Source organism: Lethenteron reissneri, chromosome 22 (genome assembly GCF_015708825.2).
Source record: "Lethenteron reissneri isolate LAM-NWPU_2019-01 chromosome 22, ASM1570882v1, whole genome shotgun sequence".
NCBI classification, from domain to species: domain Eukaryota; kingdom Metazoa; phylum Chordata; class Hyperoartia; order Petromyzontiformes; family Petromyzontidae; genus Lethenteron; species Lethenteron reissneri.
In genome coordinates, this window is record NC_083800.1 from 5,374,534 (window position 1) to 5,390,207 (window position 15,674).

A 15,674-nucleotide genomic window follows, 5' to 3' on the forward strand; every position below is an offset into this window, starting at 1 on the left:
AAGCGGTGTTTCAACCTGGTTAAAACAGTGTTAATTGGATGCAAAATACGTGTTGGTAATGTCGTGAAGAATAATTGCTGCTTGATTTAATTTCTAAGTTTTCTCAGGACATAAGGAAATGCTGAAAACATCATAAGGATTTTAGCATGCATGTGGTCTAACATGTGCTTATTTTAAAGATGTGACAAAAAATACATTTCATTAAACATTTTGCTGAAGACTTTTTAATCATAAAATGCCAGAAACAACACAATCATCAGAACTTTACACACTCGTTGAAATCAAAAATTGTAATCAGTAATTTGACGATATGCATCAGTTGAATGATTTCCTTAATTTTCTTTGTCAAGTGTCAATATTTTACAACGAATTTGTCAACGGGCTATGCACCGATTTGAATGTTTTTTTGTTTATTTGGCACATGTCTGATGCTTGTTATAACATTCCTTTTTTTCTAAAAGTGCCAACTCCTGCACTCGCTGCTCACCTCTACTGTATTACCTTGATCAGTGTCAATAATCGTCCTAGCTATACCTACTGTACTGGGTTATTTTCACGTTGTGCCCTCCCAATAGTTACGGTATTTTCTTCTGTTGTGAATAAGTTTTGATCCACTCAAATATCTTGAACCCAACTTAGCAGCCTTCTGCATTGGGTTCTTCAATAATTTCCTGTAAATCATACCCATTCGTTGCTAGAATGACGATGATTGAGCAGCCTTTATTCTTGGGCATCTGAAAGCGCTTTATGCCATATCTCATTTCACACATTTGAAAGGGCACCCTTAGTGGCATTAAGGACATTAAATAAGAGCGATAAAATCAGCTAATGTGCAGATGCTGGAAGGACTGTTACATTTGTAGCGGCTAACTCGGAGACTGTAAGAGTTGGAGGCACTTCTTTATTAACAAGCACCATCGGAGTTAACACTTTATAATTCGTCCGTCTATTGTCGGCGACGTTACTCAGTTACAGTTGGTAGGCTGCCTGACTGGTGACGCCCCGAGTTGGTGAAGATGGAGACGATGACGACAAGGATGGTGAAGACGACGAGAAGAACGGTGACAAAGACTTCAGCAGCACCACGGGGATCCCACTCCACACAACAGCCCCGAGGTCCCTTACAGGGGCCCTTCTTTTACTGTCAGCATGGCCTGGCGCCCCTGGCCACGCCCCCTTTCTAGAACCTACCAGCGGGTTCTTGGTGCGCCCCTTCTGTGACCTTTCCCCTAGATCCCCCTCTGGTGTGTCACGTGGCCTGCTGACGTCAGGGCTGCCGTAAGCCGCAGATCCCCTTCTCTGCTAGCAGCCAGCGCTATGCCGCTACGCCATTATTCTATGCCACGACACATTGATCGCGGGAGATGGCGGCAGGTATGGGAGGCGTTCATCCAGCAGTGGATTGACATGACATAGGCAAAGTGTAACATGAAGCCCATAGTGTACTACAGTCTTTTGTTTACCTATATTATGCATTTATTTGCAATGGGAAACTGAATCCATATGGGTATGCATGCAATAATATTTGCGTATTCAACCTGTGTTTATTTCAACATTTCCATTGCTTGCTTGCAAATGACAACGGAGGTAATGGAGAGTTTTAATCACACTACAGTTTCTACTATTTCAATTACTATTTCAATCTCTCAAAAACATGTGGAAAGATTTTGTAGAATATCCTTTTTGTTATAAAAATCGAAAACACTTCGAGATTAGCATTTTAGTTTTTACCCTCACTGCATAGGTTTCCACATCTATGCTGTACAGCACTCCGATGCGTTTTCGGATAATGCCAAACAACGCACGGCACAACCCGAAAATGCACAACGTTTGTTTACGCTGCCTGGGGTTTTAATATTTCAGCGTAAAACCTTCGCGTAGGAAATCTCACAGTTTCGAATTCGACAAGTGCCTGCTGTTGCTGGTGCTGTAGTGTTTGATTAGTCGATCAGCTTCTCGCCAGCCGCTCTCCAGGGCACCATGCGTGGTGGAGTAAAACTGCCGATGCGTTGCTTCCCCAGCGAATATCACCTGCAGCGGCTGCAGAGACGTAGAAGAAAGCAGATAAGTGTCGTACATTTATTGTGCACAAAACGCGTTGCTTTGTCGTTACGAAAGCTCGGTGAAACAGAAGCACGGTAAATGAATGATCTATGGTGGTAAAAGGAAAAATAAAAAAGGAGTAAAAAATGCAAATAATTTTCGTGTTATCTTTTTCCACAATTATCTTATGCTGTATGACTGGTGAAAAAAAGCTAAATATCTCAAAACACCAACTATTCACATATCAACATGTGAATAATGTTATGGTTAATCGTCTTACAATGACCAAATTCAGTGTTAAGCATAGTGAAGGTTTCAATTTTCACATGTTTTGTATGTTGATATTGCTGCCTTTTTGCCAGATAAGCATGACCATTTTAAAGCAATATTTGTATGATAATATAATGCTCTTCATTTTATCCATTAGGAAAGTCTCACAAAGTCTCAAGATTATTTTCTCAGGAGGGTCATGCATTGGGATATTTCAACAATCCCATCAATTAGTGTTTGGTTTGTGACAGCAGGAAAACCCATGCATGAGGGAGTGAGACTCAAAGCCCCACATTTAATCAAGAAACATGCTGTTCTGCCATTTCTGAGCCACCTCTCACAGCTCACAACACATAGGCAGTCTCCCACCAAAGCACTAGCCAGGCTTCCCAACCCAGCTTAGCTTTCAAGCCCTGCTGAGATCGAATGCATTGAGAGTGATTTGGTGCTATTCCAAAGCCAAATCCCTGAACTGTAATGTGCGGTAAGGCTTCTGAATTAAAGAACACGTGCTATACCTGTACACCGCGCTGCTGACTGGAGGGCAGAGGTTGCGACAGGTTCTCAATGTCGTCACCGGAGGAACCAAGGGCTGTGTAGGAGTATGAGCCCAGTGTGTAAGGGTGACTGTTCCATCTTGAAATCAGCATCCTCTTGGGAGCTGGGATATTGGGATTGCCTGTCGGTGAATAACCAAAGGGGTCATATATCGTGTCAACTTTATACGTCACATCGGAGCTCGTCCATGGAAACATTTCAGATGGTGCGATTGTAAACGTCAGTCACCTGTGAAGTTCCTCAGCAATTCAAGCATCCTCTGCCTCACTTCAGATTCCGTTAAGGTTTCCATGAACTCTGACTCCTTGCCAGCAATCCATCCACACAGAACGTGACCAAACCTATAAAAAGAGAAGCAATTTTGGCATCACGGTGCCATCAGAGTAGCACATGCTGAAAAAAACCCAGTTTTTAATGTCACGAGGTAGTTGGGTTGCGAAAGGAAGACAAGAAAAGGTTTCTGAGCTGGAGCTAAAGAAGATGGCCTTCTGTTGCAACGAGTAAAATACCTGCCCAGGAAAACACGTCTAATTAAGTGAACTTCACAAATTGAAACGTGCCACATTTAGAAGACTGCATAAACAGCTGTCATGAAACAATTTCAATCGCCTCTGAATGGGCACCGACCTCTCAGGCGGATGCAGAACTTGAATGCCAAATATCTTGCGCTGCCACTCGGCCCGAAAGGCTTCCTTCCTCTTCTTGAAAGGCGACTCATCTGGCCACACCAGCTCAATCAACTTGCAGCTGGGATTCCAGAAGGGCTTCTCGAATTCCATGAAGATCTTATTGTTGGTACAAAAGCCAAGTTTCTGAACAGCTCTGACTTTCTCAGCAGGAAGTTGCGGTTTGAAGAGCATGGTGTGGTGTTTCTTTAGGTAGCCTGCAATAGAAAAACAAGAATTGCAACTGTTGACTTAAAACATCGATTATTGCTTTGACTAATTTAATGAAAGCGAGTCATATAATCTGCATGTCGTTTGCTTTAAATATTTAACTGCACACAACGTTCAAAGTGTGTTTTACGTGCCTTGAGTCGGGGTGAAATTAGCTAGTGTGCAGGTGATAGGTGGACTGTTGCATCACAGTAGCACAAGAAATGGTGGTGGTTTAGGTAGCTTTTTATCCAGCAGTGGATTGACCTTGGCTGCTGCTGATGAAGCCAGGGTGGTGAGCCATTTCCCACATTCTAGAGACCTGATTCCTGGTATCGACCATTTCAAAATGAATGCCAATTAATCGTTTACATGTTTTTATTTACCCGATTTAATAAATCGTACCAACACGAGGAAAATGTTCATTTAGATAGCGTGTGTGGTTTTATTACAAGTGTAGTGACATAAATGAGCCGTTCTATGGCCCCAGTGGGTGTACTACACCTAGAGGCTCACTAAAGAGCAGGTTCCGGATGTCACGGAGGTTGGGTCAGGACATGACAGTCTGCGTGACCCGCGAGAGCACGTGACCGGACGAGGGGGCACGGGGACCCCCAGAAGGGGGTGAGCGGGCCACGTGATTTGGACCCAGAGCCTCCGCAAAGTCCCGAGAGGGAGCGGGGCTGTTCGACCTGGGAATGAAGCCGCCTTCTTCGATCCTCGCTCTTCGGTCTCTGCACACGACGACCCGACGGCGTGTCGGCTGTTCTGGTTCAACCATATAGTGATTCCGTTCAAGTGGTTAGGTGGTTAGGAATGGTGGCTACCACCTTACGTAGTACATAGTTGCCCGGAATGTACATAGTTAACCTTGGAACGTTGAGTAGTTGTTGGTTGTGTTAGTGGTTCAAGTTGTGTCAGTAAATAAAAGTGTTGCCTCCAAGACTTGGTGTGCGCCTGGTTAGAACCCACTATGCAAGTATGTGAAGAATGTGCATCCATCTAATTGGGTATGTTTAAGCTAGTGTCTTTTTTAAATCCTTTATATTATCTTTCGGTCGTTTTTTAACCCACTTCCCGTGATCCAATCGAGCTGACATTTTGCACACAGACTCGTTGTGTGTGACAATTAATTTTCGAGAAAAAAAAATTCCTAAAATTTACACTGTTTAGGGAAATAAAATTCAATATTTAATTACCAATTGCTTAATGGTGGCAGACAATCATCTGACCCATAGGTGGCAGCCATCTCAAGCCAGAGGACGAGAGGACTCTAGCCGCCCCGATGCCACGCATATAAAGGATTTATAGTGAAAAACTTTGTTTTTACGTGTTAATTTTTTAACTCAACAGTTGCATTGCATTTTATTCAAGCCGACATATCTGATTTTCTAAATAATTGACTACTCTTATCGGTTCGATAAATCGACAAATAGGATCACGTGAAAATAGTTGGGGGGAAAACATACTCACGCTCGCTGTGGCTTGGAGGGGGTTTCCTGCCTTCGGGAGGCAGAATGTGGCGTGGCGCGAATTTTAAAGACGTAATAAATTAAATTAGGTCGATCAGTGGACTTAATCGATTAATTGTCCCAGCTCTACAATGTACAGGTGACATTTTCTTGTGTCAATTACCTAGAGGTATGGTGACTAGTACGTGATCGGCGTACAGCTTGTCTCCCCCCTCGCACTCTACGCAGACCGAGTGATGTCTTGTATTCCCGTCCGTCTTCTGGGGCTCCAGTTGCCAGTGAATGCAGACCACAGGTGTATTTAACATGATGCATCCCAGAGGCACCATGTTCATCATTTTGTCTGTCAGTGACTGGTAACCCCTGCCAATAATAACCACAATGCAAATTAGGATCATCACCATAACTACCCACGTAATAAAGCAAGACCTCATGAAAATAATACATTTGTTTAGCAATAAATGTGTGCAAATAATTGGTGGTAATAATTAACTGAAATGTAGAAAATTCTTACACGTTTTATCGTAAGTTCTATTTCTGATGTTGCTTACTTTGAGATTTAGGAGTATCAGTGGCATATACCGTTATATGAACTCTGCGATTCGAGTTTTATTTCCGGCCACAGCCCTGTGGCGAGTGATATCTGAAACCAACTTGGACCCTTCACAACTGACATGGTGTGGGCAGGGTTTCATCCGATAATGGATTTAAAAAATTCGATGTATTATTTTCAAGATATATTAATCAGCAATTCTGTTATGTCCCCTCCTCCACCAAACCACACTGACCTACTAACCAGCGTAAAGCATGGTCAAACAACCCCCAGCACCGACAGACTGGGTAGGCCAACTTAAAATTAATACAAGCAATACTGAATTACACATGCAATGAAATAACCTTGGCAATGTGCAGTCAAGGCCTGGGAGGACATGGTACTCTCCGAACGCCCGCAGGTCCACGTCGTCCATGCTGTGCGAACCCGTGATACCGCACTCCAACTTTAGCTTCTCGCTCATCACTGCCAACTTGATGGCTCGCTCCTCTGGCGGTTCGTTCTTCAATGCTTCAACGAGCTGCAACGTAACAAACACATACAAATGTTCTTCAGGGTGATCCAACAGGTACTGACATTTTTTAAGTAAACAAAGTGAGATAAACACTTATTTCGAAGCACCTGTCTAGAGAATAATGTTTAATGGAAAGTGAGCTTGGTCAGGACATACCATCAATATAGGCCATGCAAATTTAACGTGTTTCTACAGCCATTTCCAATATTTCACAGACTTTATAAAATGCACTATTTCCTTGACCTCTTTGCCAAAATAGTAGCCTTAACTGTGAATAATCATAATGGCGTAGGGAGGCCCACATTCAGCAGTGGATACAATAATGGCTTATGATAAAATGCATTAAAGTGAGTGAGCAGAGAAATGTTTTATTGAAAAATACATTACTGTGTGTGCATGCCTAGGCCCACTTTTGATATTACAACTCTTAAAATGCATTTGTGTCATTCACATATATATGTGGTATATACCCTACCTCTGCTTTTACAAAACCCCCTATGCTTTTAATGCCTTTGGGGAGAGGCTCTCCGCTCTGGAAAAAAGCCTTGCTGCGTTGCAGGATTTCAGCGTAAAGGGATTCGCAGCTCTCAATCATCTTCTCATCGAGTTGCTGACCCCCTGGAAGGCGATACTCGCTCTCGCCAGGTGGAGGCCTTCCCTCAACCACCACGAGCTGATTCTCTTCCAGCAGGGCATTCTGGTCCAGAAGTCCATGGTTCTTGGCCACACGGAATACAGCATTTTCCATGCAGGGACCATGAATCCAGTTTGCACCGATCTCAAAAATGCCTTTGCCTGCACATGCAAATAACAACGAGCTGTTAGTATTCAACACTACTTGTTTGTACACCACTGTTACATATCACATCCAAGTGATAATATGGGCATAACCTGGACTTTGAACATTTTCTGTTAAACTGGCAAACACTAGAAGTATATTTAGCAAATGTGCTGAAGGTATGGTTTTGCAAGTTCACGCCTTTTTTCCATCCATTGCTGGATGATGGCATCTCCATTTCATGTGGATCATGGGAGTTATTTGACCATACTTCACCACACTGGTATTTGTGTTGATGCAGATGGGAATCATTGAAGTTCCACTGAGGTATAGTACAACAATAAATTGGTCTGTACTGTCCTCTTCTTCACACAAAGTAGCTCAGCAGCCTATAGCATCTGTAAGGCATGGTCGTCTCTTGTCGAAGTACTAGGGTCAACCTTACTTAACTTACGATATCTGATTTAAAGCCTTCGTGACTGCAGGGATTCATCTTCTTGGTTCTTTCGGTAAAGTCACGTAGAAGGGAAGTAATAAAATAATAAAAATAAAACATAATAAATTATTCTCACAACGTTTCGGCCACAACGCAAGCAGCCGTCCTCAGGTGAAAACCAGGTCCGTCGAGGCGACAGAGTCTGAATGAAACAGCACACGAGCTTGGAGCATATATATAAGCTGGGCGCCTTGACAAAGGAATTTGCATATCAAGAGGAATTTAGCGTATTTATGGGAAATGCAGGAATGTGATTAGTACTACATATGCATGTGCATTATGCAGGATTAACAGCATCAAAGGGAGCTGCAGTTTCTGCTGCTGCTCCAGTTTCTGCTGCTGCTGCAGCAACTGCAGCTCCCTTTGATGCTGTTAATCCTGCATAATGCACATGCATATGTAGTACTAATCACATTCCTGCATTTCCCATAAATATGCTAAATTCATATTGATATGCAAATTCCTTTGTCAAGGCGCCCAGCTTATATATATGCTCCAAGCTCGTGTGCTGTTTCATTCAGACTCTGTCGCCTCGACGGACCTGGTTTTCACCTGAGGACGGCTGCTTGCGTTGTGGCCGAAACGTCGTGAGAATAATTTTATTATGTTTTATTTTTATTATTTTATTACTTCCCTTCTACGTGACTTTACCGAAAGAACCAAGAAGATTACGAGATCTGGTGAAATTGGGTGCATTCCAGGCGATTTGGTCTGAGGCATGGTCATATAGTATTTGTTGAATTTCCTTAATTTATCAAATTGAACTGTGCCAAAGACAGACCAAGACCTTCATGAATGCACTGTATTCTCAAAAACCCTTTGTGCCTGTGCGTGTTAATATTCCGCTTTGGAAATGGCAATACATGCAGGTTTGTGAAACAGATGCTCAGATGTCAAGCAATTATTTAAATTAGTAAATGTTTTACTCAGCCTCATCTATCTTTACTGGGATTATTGTAGACATATTTGGCTGCATGTTGTAACTTACAAACAACCAACAGTTCACCCACTGCATCACAAGAGGCAATTAAAAAATGTTATCTGCAACCAATGTGTTGTGAGACCTGGGGAACTGCTCCTAACCTTTGGAGAGAGATTAGATTATTGATGCACTAAATCAGTGAACTTGGTACACAAGTGCAAGAGGACATTTCAATGCATTTGAACTGGCATACAGCCAACCACATTTCACACTACGTGACTTTACCGAAAGAACCAAAGAGAATGGATTCCTGCAGTCACGAAAACTTTAAATCAAGACAGAAAACTCTACCTTATTTAAAAATCTACTTGGATTTGATTTTAAAGTACAGTATTTGCATTCGTGTATGCTGATTTAGATCATTGAGGAAATAACTTTCAATGTATGTAACTCACTTTATATTCAAACACCATCGGTACTGTTTGTACGGTACGTTATGATCAACCTTGAAAAGATGGAGTTGAATGCATTGGTGCACATTCCATTTGAATTTATAAGCATACAGTTAGCTACTCTGTTAACACAGTACAATATTTCCAAACAGAGAAAATGAGAATAAAAAAGGGGCACGCAAAATACCAACGTCTAAAGAGATACTACACCTGGGGTCTAGGCAGGAAAGAGGTTAACCCCAGGCCAATACTGGGCCTGGAACAGAGGGAAGAGATGGATGAACATTACCGTGCACGTAATTGATATTTGACCTTAATCATTATAATTTAGACTTTTGTATGAAAGCTTCCTCACACTTGTGTGTGCACACAAGGAGTGCAGTATTGGACCCATGATTTAGAATTCCAAGTGCACATTACTGAACATGTACAGATCGCTTCCTGATTATTCACATTCATTAAATCAGTTTGGTAAATGCACGGCCACTTTGTCAATCCGCTGGTCACTTAGTGTTGGTCAAGGCGAAGTTCATAGATGCGTGCAGTATATATGAATGTCGTAGTACTGTACATTGTATATACTATAGTGGATTTTACTGGTAGAAACCCGCTGGTTACACCAGCCCACAGGGGATTATTGTGTCCGTCCGTCGTACAGGGAGGGGCTGGGTGGGGAGGGGCTGGGTGGGGAGGGTGGGGCTGGGTGGGGATGGTGGGGAGGGGCTGGGTGGGGAGGGTAGGGAGGGTGGGGCTGGGTGGGGGGTGGGAGGGGTGGGGCTGGGTGAGGAGGGGCTGGTCACCCAGTGGGGGCCCTTATAAAACTCAACGTTTAACCTACTCACGTCGGCTTGTGCCCGCCCTCACAGTCGGGCATATTTGCGGAATACACCACGCCGCAGTTGACCCTGCAGGCCATTGACCGAGCAACCCAACGTTCCTACCAGCTCCCTCCGCAGGAATGTGTTGCTGCATTATTCTCTGCTGTGTTGTCCAGCAGCCTAAAACAACTTGTCACCCATGGTGGACATTCATCCAAGCAATTATAGTTGCTCAAACCTGCTTAGCTTTAAAGATTTGCCAGTATCTCTATATTATGCCGATATCAAAAACAAACATAAATGTATATTTCTTTCCATCGGCTCAGTGCAATGTCATAGTTATTTTCCTCATCTAAAGAGTAACACTTTACGAATTAATTGCACTGATGAAAAATATCTTAAGATAAATTGTTCAATCAATCACTAAAATGTCATCATATAACGTCCATACACACAAAACAATTGATAAAAATATCGGACATCATTACTTGTATCTAATACTTTTACAATTAATGTACGTGTGCAGGTACTATATAAACGTTTATCCCACAGTATGTGTAGAGAAATTAATGGCAATGTTAATTTTGGGGGCAGTCTTGATGAAAGTTTGTGATTGACAGCGTGACAAATGTAACGTATGCTCTATCAAGCTTGGGGATATATTCAAAAGTCAATCCAACTGCTTTCAGAACAACTCATTTTAAAACATTGTATAAAATTAGATAATGCATTGTCCATACACGGTAACAAAAACAACTCATGAACGTATTCTTGGTTCTTTCGGTAAAGTCGCGTAGAAGGTAAACAATAAAATAATAAAAATATAAAACAATAAAATAATAAAATATAAAACAATAACATTCTTACGACGTTTCGACTGCAACACAAGAAATCATCATCATGTGTGAAAAACACAGCCATAATTCTTTTTCACACCTGATGACGATTGCTTGTGTTGCAGTCGAAACGTCGTGAGAATGTTATTGTTTTATATTTTAATTACTTTATTATTTCCCTTCTACGTGACTTTACCGAAAGAACCAAGAATATGAATCCCTGCAGTCACGAAAGCTTTAAATAAAAATTTAACTCATGAACACATAACACACAACACTTTAAGGTAGAATTCTTCGAATTTTGAGACGTATACTCCAGACAATAAGGCGCACCTCCACCTGTATTTTTAATCCAAAGTCGGGTGCGGTGCGTCTTATAATCCGGTGTGTGGCGAGGACAAATTTGCAAAAACTTCTGTAACTTCGGGGCAACAGAATTGGAGGGGGGTGGGTGGGCAGGTGGGTCAGACGCTAACAAGTTAGCACGAGACCACAGCTTTATTTCCCCAAGGGTGGCACAGTCGGTTTTGTTACAATCGGGTTTAATTGTATTTTATATTAAACCCGATCAACTGAGATTGGGAGAAATCCAGTTTAATTGGTTCTAATTGCGAGTTAGAATTACTACACCGCAGTACCTCCCACCAATTAACGCCTCCACTTAAGCATGTTTTCCCCCTTAATGCACATTTGACCGATTTTTTTAACCATTACAATACTGGTCCTATAAGTAACGGCGGCGAAAAATTGACTACCTCTAGATTTGAAGCTTTCGTGACTGCAAGGATTCATACTCTTAGGTTTTTTTCGGTAAAGTCACGTAGGTAAAAATTTATAAAATAATAACAAATGATTTATTTCCATTTATTATTATATAATATTTTTAATAATAAACTAATAATACATGAGATATTTTCATTTATTATTTTATTATTTTTAATAATAAACAAATAATAAATGATTTATTTTCTTTTATTATTACTTTATTTTCAATAATAAAATAATAATTATTTATTTTCATTATTCTTATTTTATTAAATTTTACCTACGTGACTTTACCGAAAAAAACCTAAGAGTATTGACTACCTCGCCTGGTATACAGGAGGTCGTGGGTTTGATGCCGACCCTGCTGTATATTTGAAGTTGGCGTGTCTCTCTCTCCCCGTGGTCGCGTGGATTTTTCTCCAGGTCCTCTCGGTTTGTTTCTCTCCCCCCCCCACGCCTCCACATTGAGACACATCATCAGAGTATTTAGCCACTTGTTATAAATGTCCACACACAATAAGCCACTTGGTTAAAGCTGTCATTGTATGATCAGGTCGCTTCTGCAAAAAGAAGCTATATAGTATTGTAAAGCTCTGTGGGTCTTACCTGGTGTAAAAAATGTTTTAAATAAAAGTTTCGTTGAATTTGTAGTTTAAAATAGATGACCAATGAGCAGTATGTCAACAGGGCATTATGCTGTGTTCTTCCTGGTTCAGCAGTTCAACTGCTGGATTATTGTTTCCACCTGAAGACGTCGTAATATATTGTTTATTTTATTTTTCTACCTATGTGACTTCACCGAAAGAATATATACATCGTAGTAGTAGGTTTTTACCCTTTTAAACTGGTACAAAACTGACACCTTTATTCAAGGCATCATGTTTGCTATGACCACAACACAAGTAGTCAACAATAAGTATAACCCGTAAAAACAAAGTTTTTCCCTATAAATCCTTTATATGCGTGGCGGCTAGAGTCCTCTCGTCCTCTGGCTTGAGATGGCTGCCACCTATGGGTCAGATGATTGTCTGCCAGTATTAAGCAATTGGTAATTAAATATTTAATTTGTTTTCCCTAAACAGTGTGAAATTTTGGAAATTTCTTTTCACGAACATTAATTGTCTCGCACAACGAGTCTGTGTGCAAAATGTCAGCTCGATTGGATCACGGGAAGTGGGTTAAAAAACGACCGAAAGATTTGCACGGTCGTAAGCAAGCAAGCAAGAAATTGAACTTAATATAAATGATTTAAAAAGAAGCAACTCTGATAATGATAATAATATGCACTGTCCTTGAAGTTGATTCAACAATCAACTTCAAGGACAGTGCATATTATTATCATCAGAGTTGCTTCTTTTTGTTTGCTTTTTTGACTACTTGTGTTGTGGCCATTGCAAACATGATGCCTTGAATAAAGGTGTCAGTTTTGTACCAGTTTAAAAGGGTAAAAACCTATTACTATATTTTGCCACTGCTAAAAGAGATCTCATAGAGAATATATACATCATACGTCTTAATTATGGAGCTTTCGTGACTGCAGGAATTATTATTTGGTTCTTTCGGTTAAGTCACGTCTAAAGATAAAATAATAAATTAAAATAAAAGCATATTACGACGTTTCGATTGCAACACAAGCAATCATCATCAGGTAAAAAAGAAAGAAAAAGCAACAAAAATCTAACTAGAAAACTATAGACAGACATACAAGCATACAAGCAGCTGTCTGCTTGTATGTCTGTCTATAGTTTTCTAGTTAGATTTTTGTTGCTTTTTTTTACCTGACGATGATTGCTTGTGTTGCAATCGAAACGTCGTAATATGCTTTATTTTAATTTATTATTTTATCTTTAGACGTGACTTAACCGAAAGAACCAAAGAATACATCATACGTGTGTGTGTGGGGGGGGTGGGGGGGTGCACGTCAACCAACTTTGTTACCAAAGTTGGTGCTGTGAATGCGGCCTCCGGCACGACCCGTGGCCTCAACGATGATGAGGTCCGAGAAGCCGAATCTCAGCAACTTCTCGGCCGCGGCGATGCCGGCGATGCCGCAGCCGACGATGACGACCTTCGCGTCTCTTCTCGCCGCTGCCATAATCGTCGGACTTGGCACGTTGGCGAACACTTGACGCGCAGCACAAATTGACCAAGTCGCCGCTACTGCATACACCAAGTGGCGGTGGCAGTGGGAGGAGTGACACGAGGAAGTGACCTGCCCACCCCCAGAGACTCCGCCCACCCCACCAGACTCCGCCCACCCCCCCGACTCCGCCCACCCCAACCCGACTCCGCCCACCCCCCCGACTCCGCCCACCCCAACCCGACTCCGCCCACCCCACTAGACTCCGCCCACCCCCCGACTCCGCCCACCCCCCCGACTCCGCCCACCCCCCCCGACTCCGCCCACCCCCCCCGACTCCGCCCACCCCACCAGACTCCGCCCACCCCCCCACCAGACTCCGCCCACCCCCACAGACTCCGCCCACCCCACCAGACTCCGCCCACCCCCCCGACTCCGCCCACCCCAACCCGATTCCGCCCACCCCACTAGACTCCGCCCACCCCCACCCGACTCCGCCCACTCCACCAGACTCCGCCCACCCCGCCCGACTCCGCCCACCCCCACCCGACTCCGCCCACCCCCACCCGACTCCGCCCACCCCACCAGACTCCGCCCACCCCACCCGACTCCGCCCACCCCCACAGACTCCGCCCACCCCACCAGACTCCGCCCACCCCACCAGACTCCGCCCACCCCACCCGACTCCGCCCACCCCCCCGACTCCGCCCACCCCCCCGACTCCGCCCACCCCCACCCGACTCCGCCCACCCCCACCCGACTCCGCCCACCCCCACCCGACTCCGCCCACCCCACCAGACTCCGCCCACCCCACCCGACTCCGCCCACCCCACCAGACTCCGCCCACCCCACCCGACTCCGCCCACCCCCCCGACTCCACCCACCCCCCCGACTCCACCCACCCCCCCGACTCCGCCCACCCCCACCCGACTCTGCCCACCCCACCAGACTCCGCCCACCCCCACCCGACTCCGCCCACCCCACCAGACTCCGCCCACCCCCCCGACTCCGCCCACCCCACCCGACTCCGCCCACCCCACCAGACTCCGCCCACCCCACCAGACTCCGCCCACCCCACAGACTCCGCCCACCCCACCAGACTCCGCCCACCCCACCAGACTCCGCCCACCCCACCAGACTCCGCCCACCCCACCAGACTCCGCCCACCCCCACCAGACTCCGCCCACCCCCGCTAGACTCCGCCCACCCCCGCCAGACTCCACCCACCCCGCCAGACTCCGCCCACCCCACCAGACTCCGCCCACCCCACCCGACTCCGCCCACCGCCGCCCGACTCCGCCCACCCCACCAGACTCCGCCCACCTCGCCAGACTCCGCCCACCCCCGCCAGACTCCACCCACCCCGCCCGACTCCGCCCACCCCCGCCCGACTCCGCCCACCCCCGCCCGACTCCGCCCACCCCACCAGACTCCGCCCACCCCGCCCGACTCCGCCCACCCCACCAGACTCCGCCCACCCCACCAGACTCCGCCCACCCCACCAGACTCCGCCCACCCCCACCAGACTCCGCCCACCTCGCCAGACTCCGCCCACCCCCGCCAGACTCCACCCACCCCGCCCGACTCCGCCCACCCCCGCCCGACTCCGCCCACCCCCGCCCGACTCCGCCCACCCCACCAGACTCCACCCACCCCGCCCGACTCCGCCCACCCCACCAGACTCCGCCCACCCCACCAGACTCCGCCCACCCCACCAGACTCCGCCCACCCCACCAGACTCCGCCCACCCCCACCAGACTCCGCCCACCCCCGCTAGACTCCGCCCACCCCCGCCAGACTCCACCCACCCCGCCAGACTCCGCCCACCCCACCAGACTCCGCCCACCCGACTCCGCCCACCGCCGCCCGACTCCGCCCACCCCACCAGACTCCGCCCACCTCGCCAGACTCCGCCCACCCCCGCCAGACTCCACCCATTCCCGCCCGACTCCGCCCACCCCCGCCCGACTCCGCCCACCCCCGCCCGACTCCGCCCACCCCACCAGACTCCACCCACCCCGCCCGACTCCGCCCACCCCCACCAGGCTCCGCCCACCCCCGCCAGACTCCACCCACCCCGCCCGACTCCGCCCACCCCCGCCCGACTCCGCCCACCCCCGCCCGACTCCGCCCACCCCGTCAGACTCCGCCCACCCCGCCCGACTCCGCCCACCCCCACCAGGCTCCGCCCACCCCCACCAGACTCCGCCCACCCCACCAGACTCCACCCACCCCGCCCGAC

At 46.3% G+C, this 15,674-nt stretch overlaps 1 protein-coding gene across 1 annotated transcript; it reads right to left on the reverse strand.

The window, feature by feature from the left end:
* Positions 1–206: 206 nt before the first annotated feature.
* On the reverse strand, positions 207–13,558 carry PAOX (polyamine oxidase). The gene is made up of 8 exons (XM_061556441.1): positions 13,291–13,558; positions 6,761–7,080; positions 6,116–6,291; positions 5,382–5,581; positions 3,499–3,754; positions 3,100–3,212; positions 2,832–2,992; positions 207–2,040 (listed from the first exon to the last, which is right to left on the reverse strand). Exons 1-8 carry the CDS (start codon positions 13,445–13,447, stop codon positions 1,888–1,890), a joined length of 1,536 nt encoding a protein of 511 aa, XP_061412425.1. The 5' UTR covers positions 13,448–13,558; the 3' UTR covers positions 207–1,887.
* Between the last annotated feature and the right edge of the window lie 2,116 nt (positions 13,559–15,674).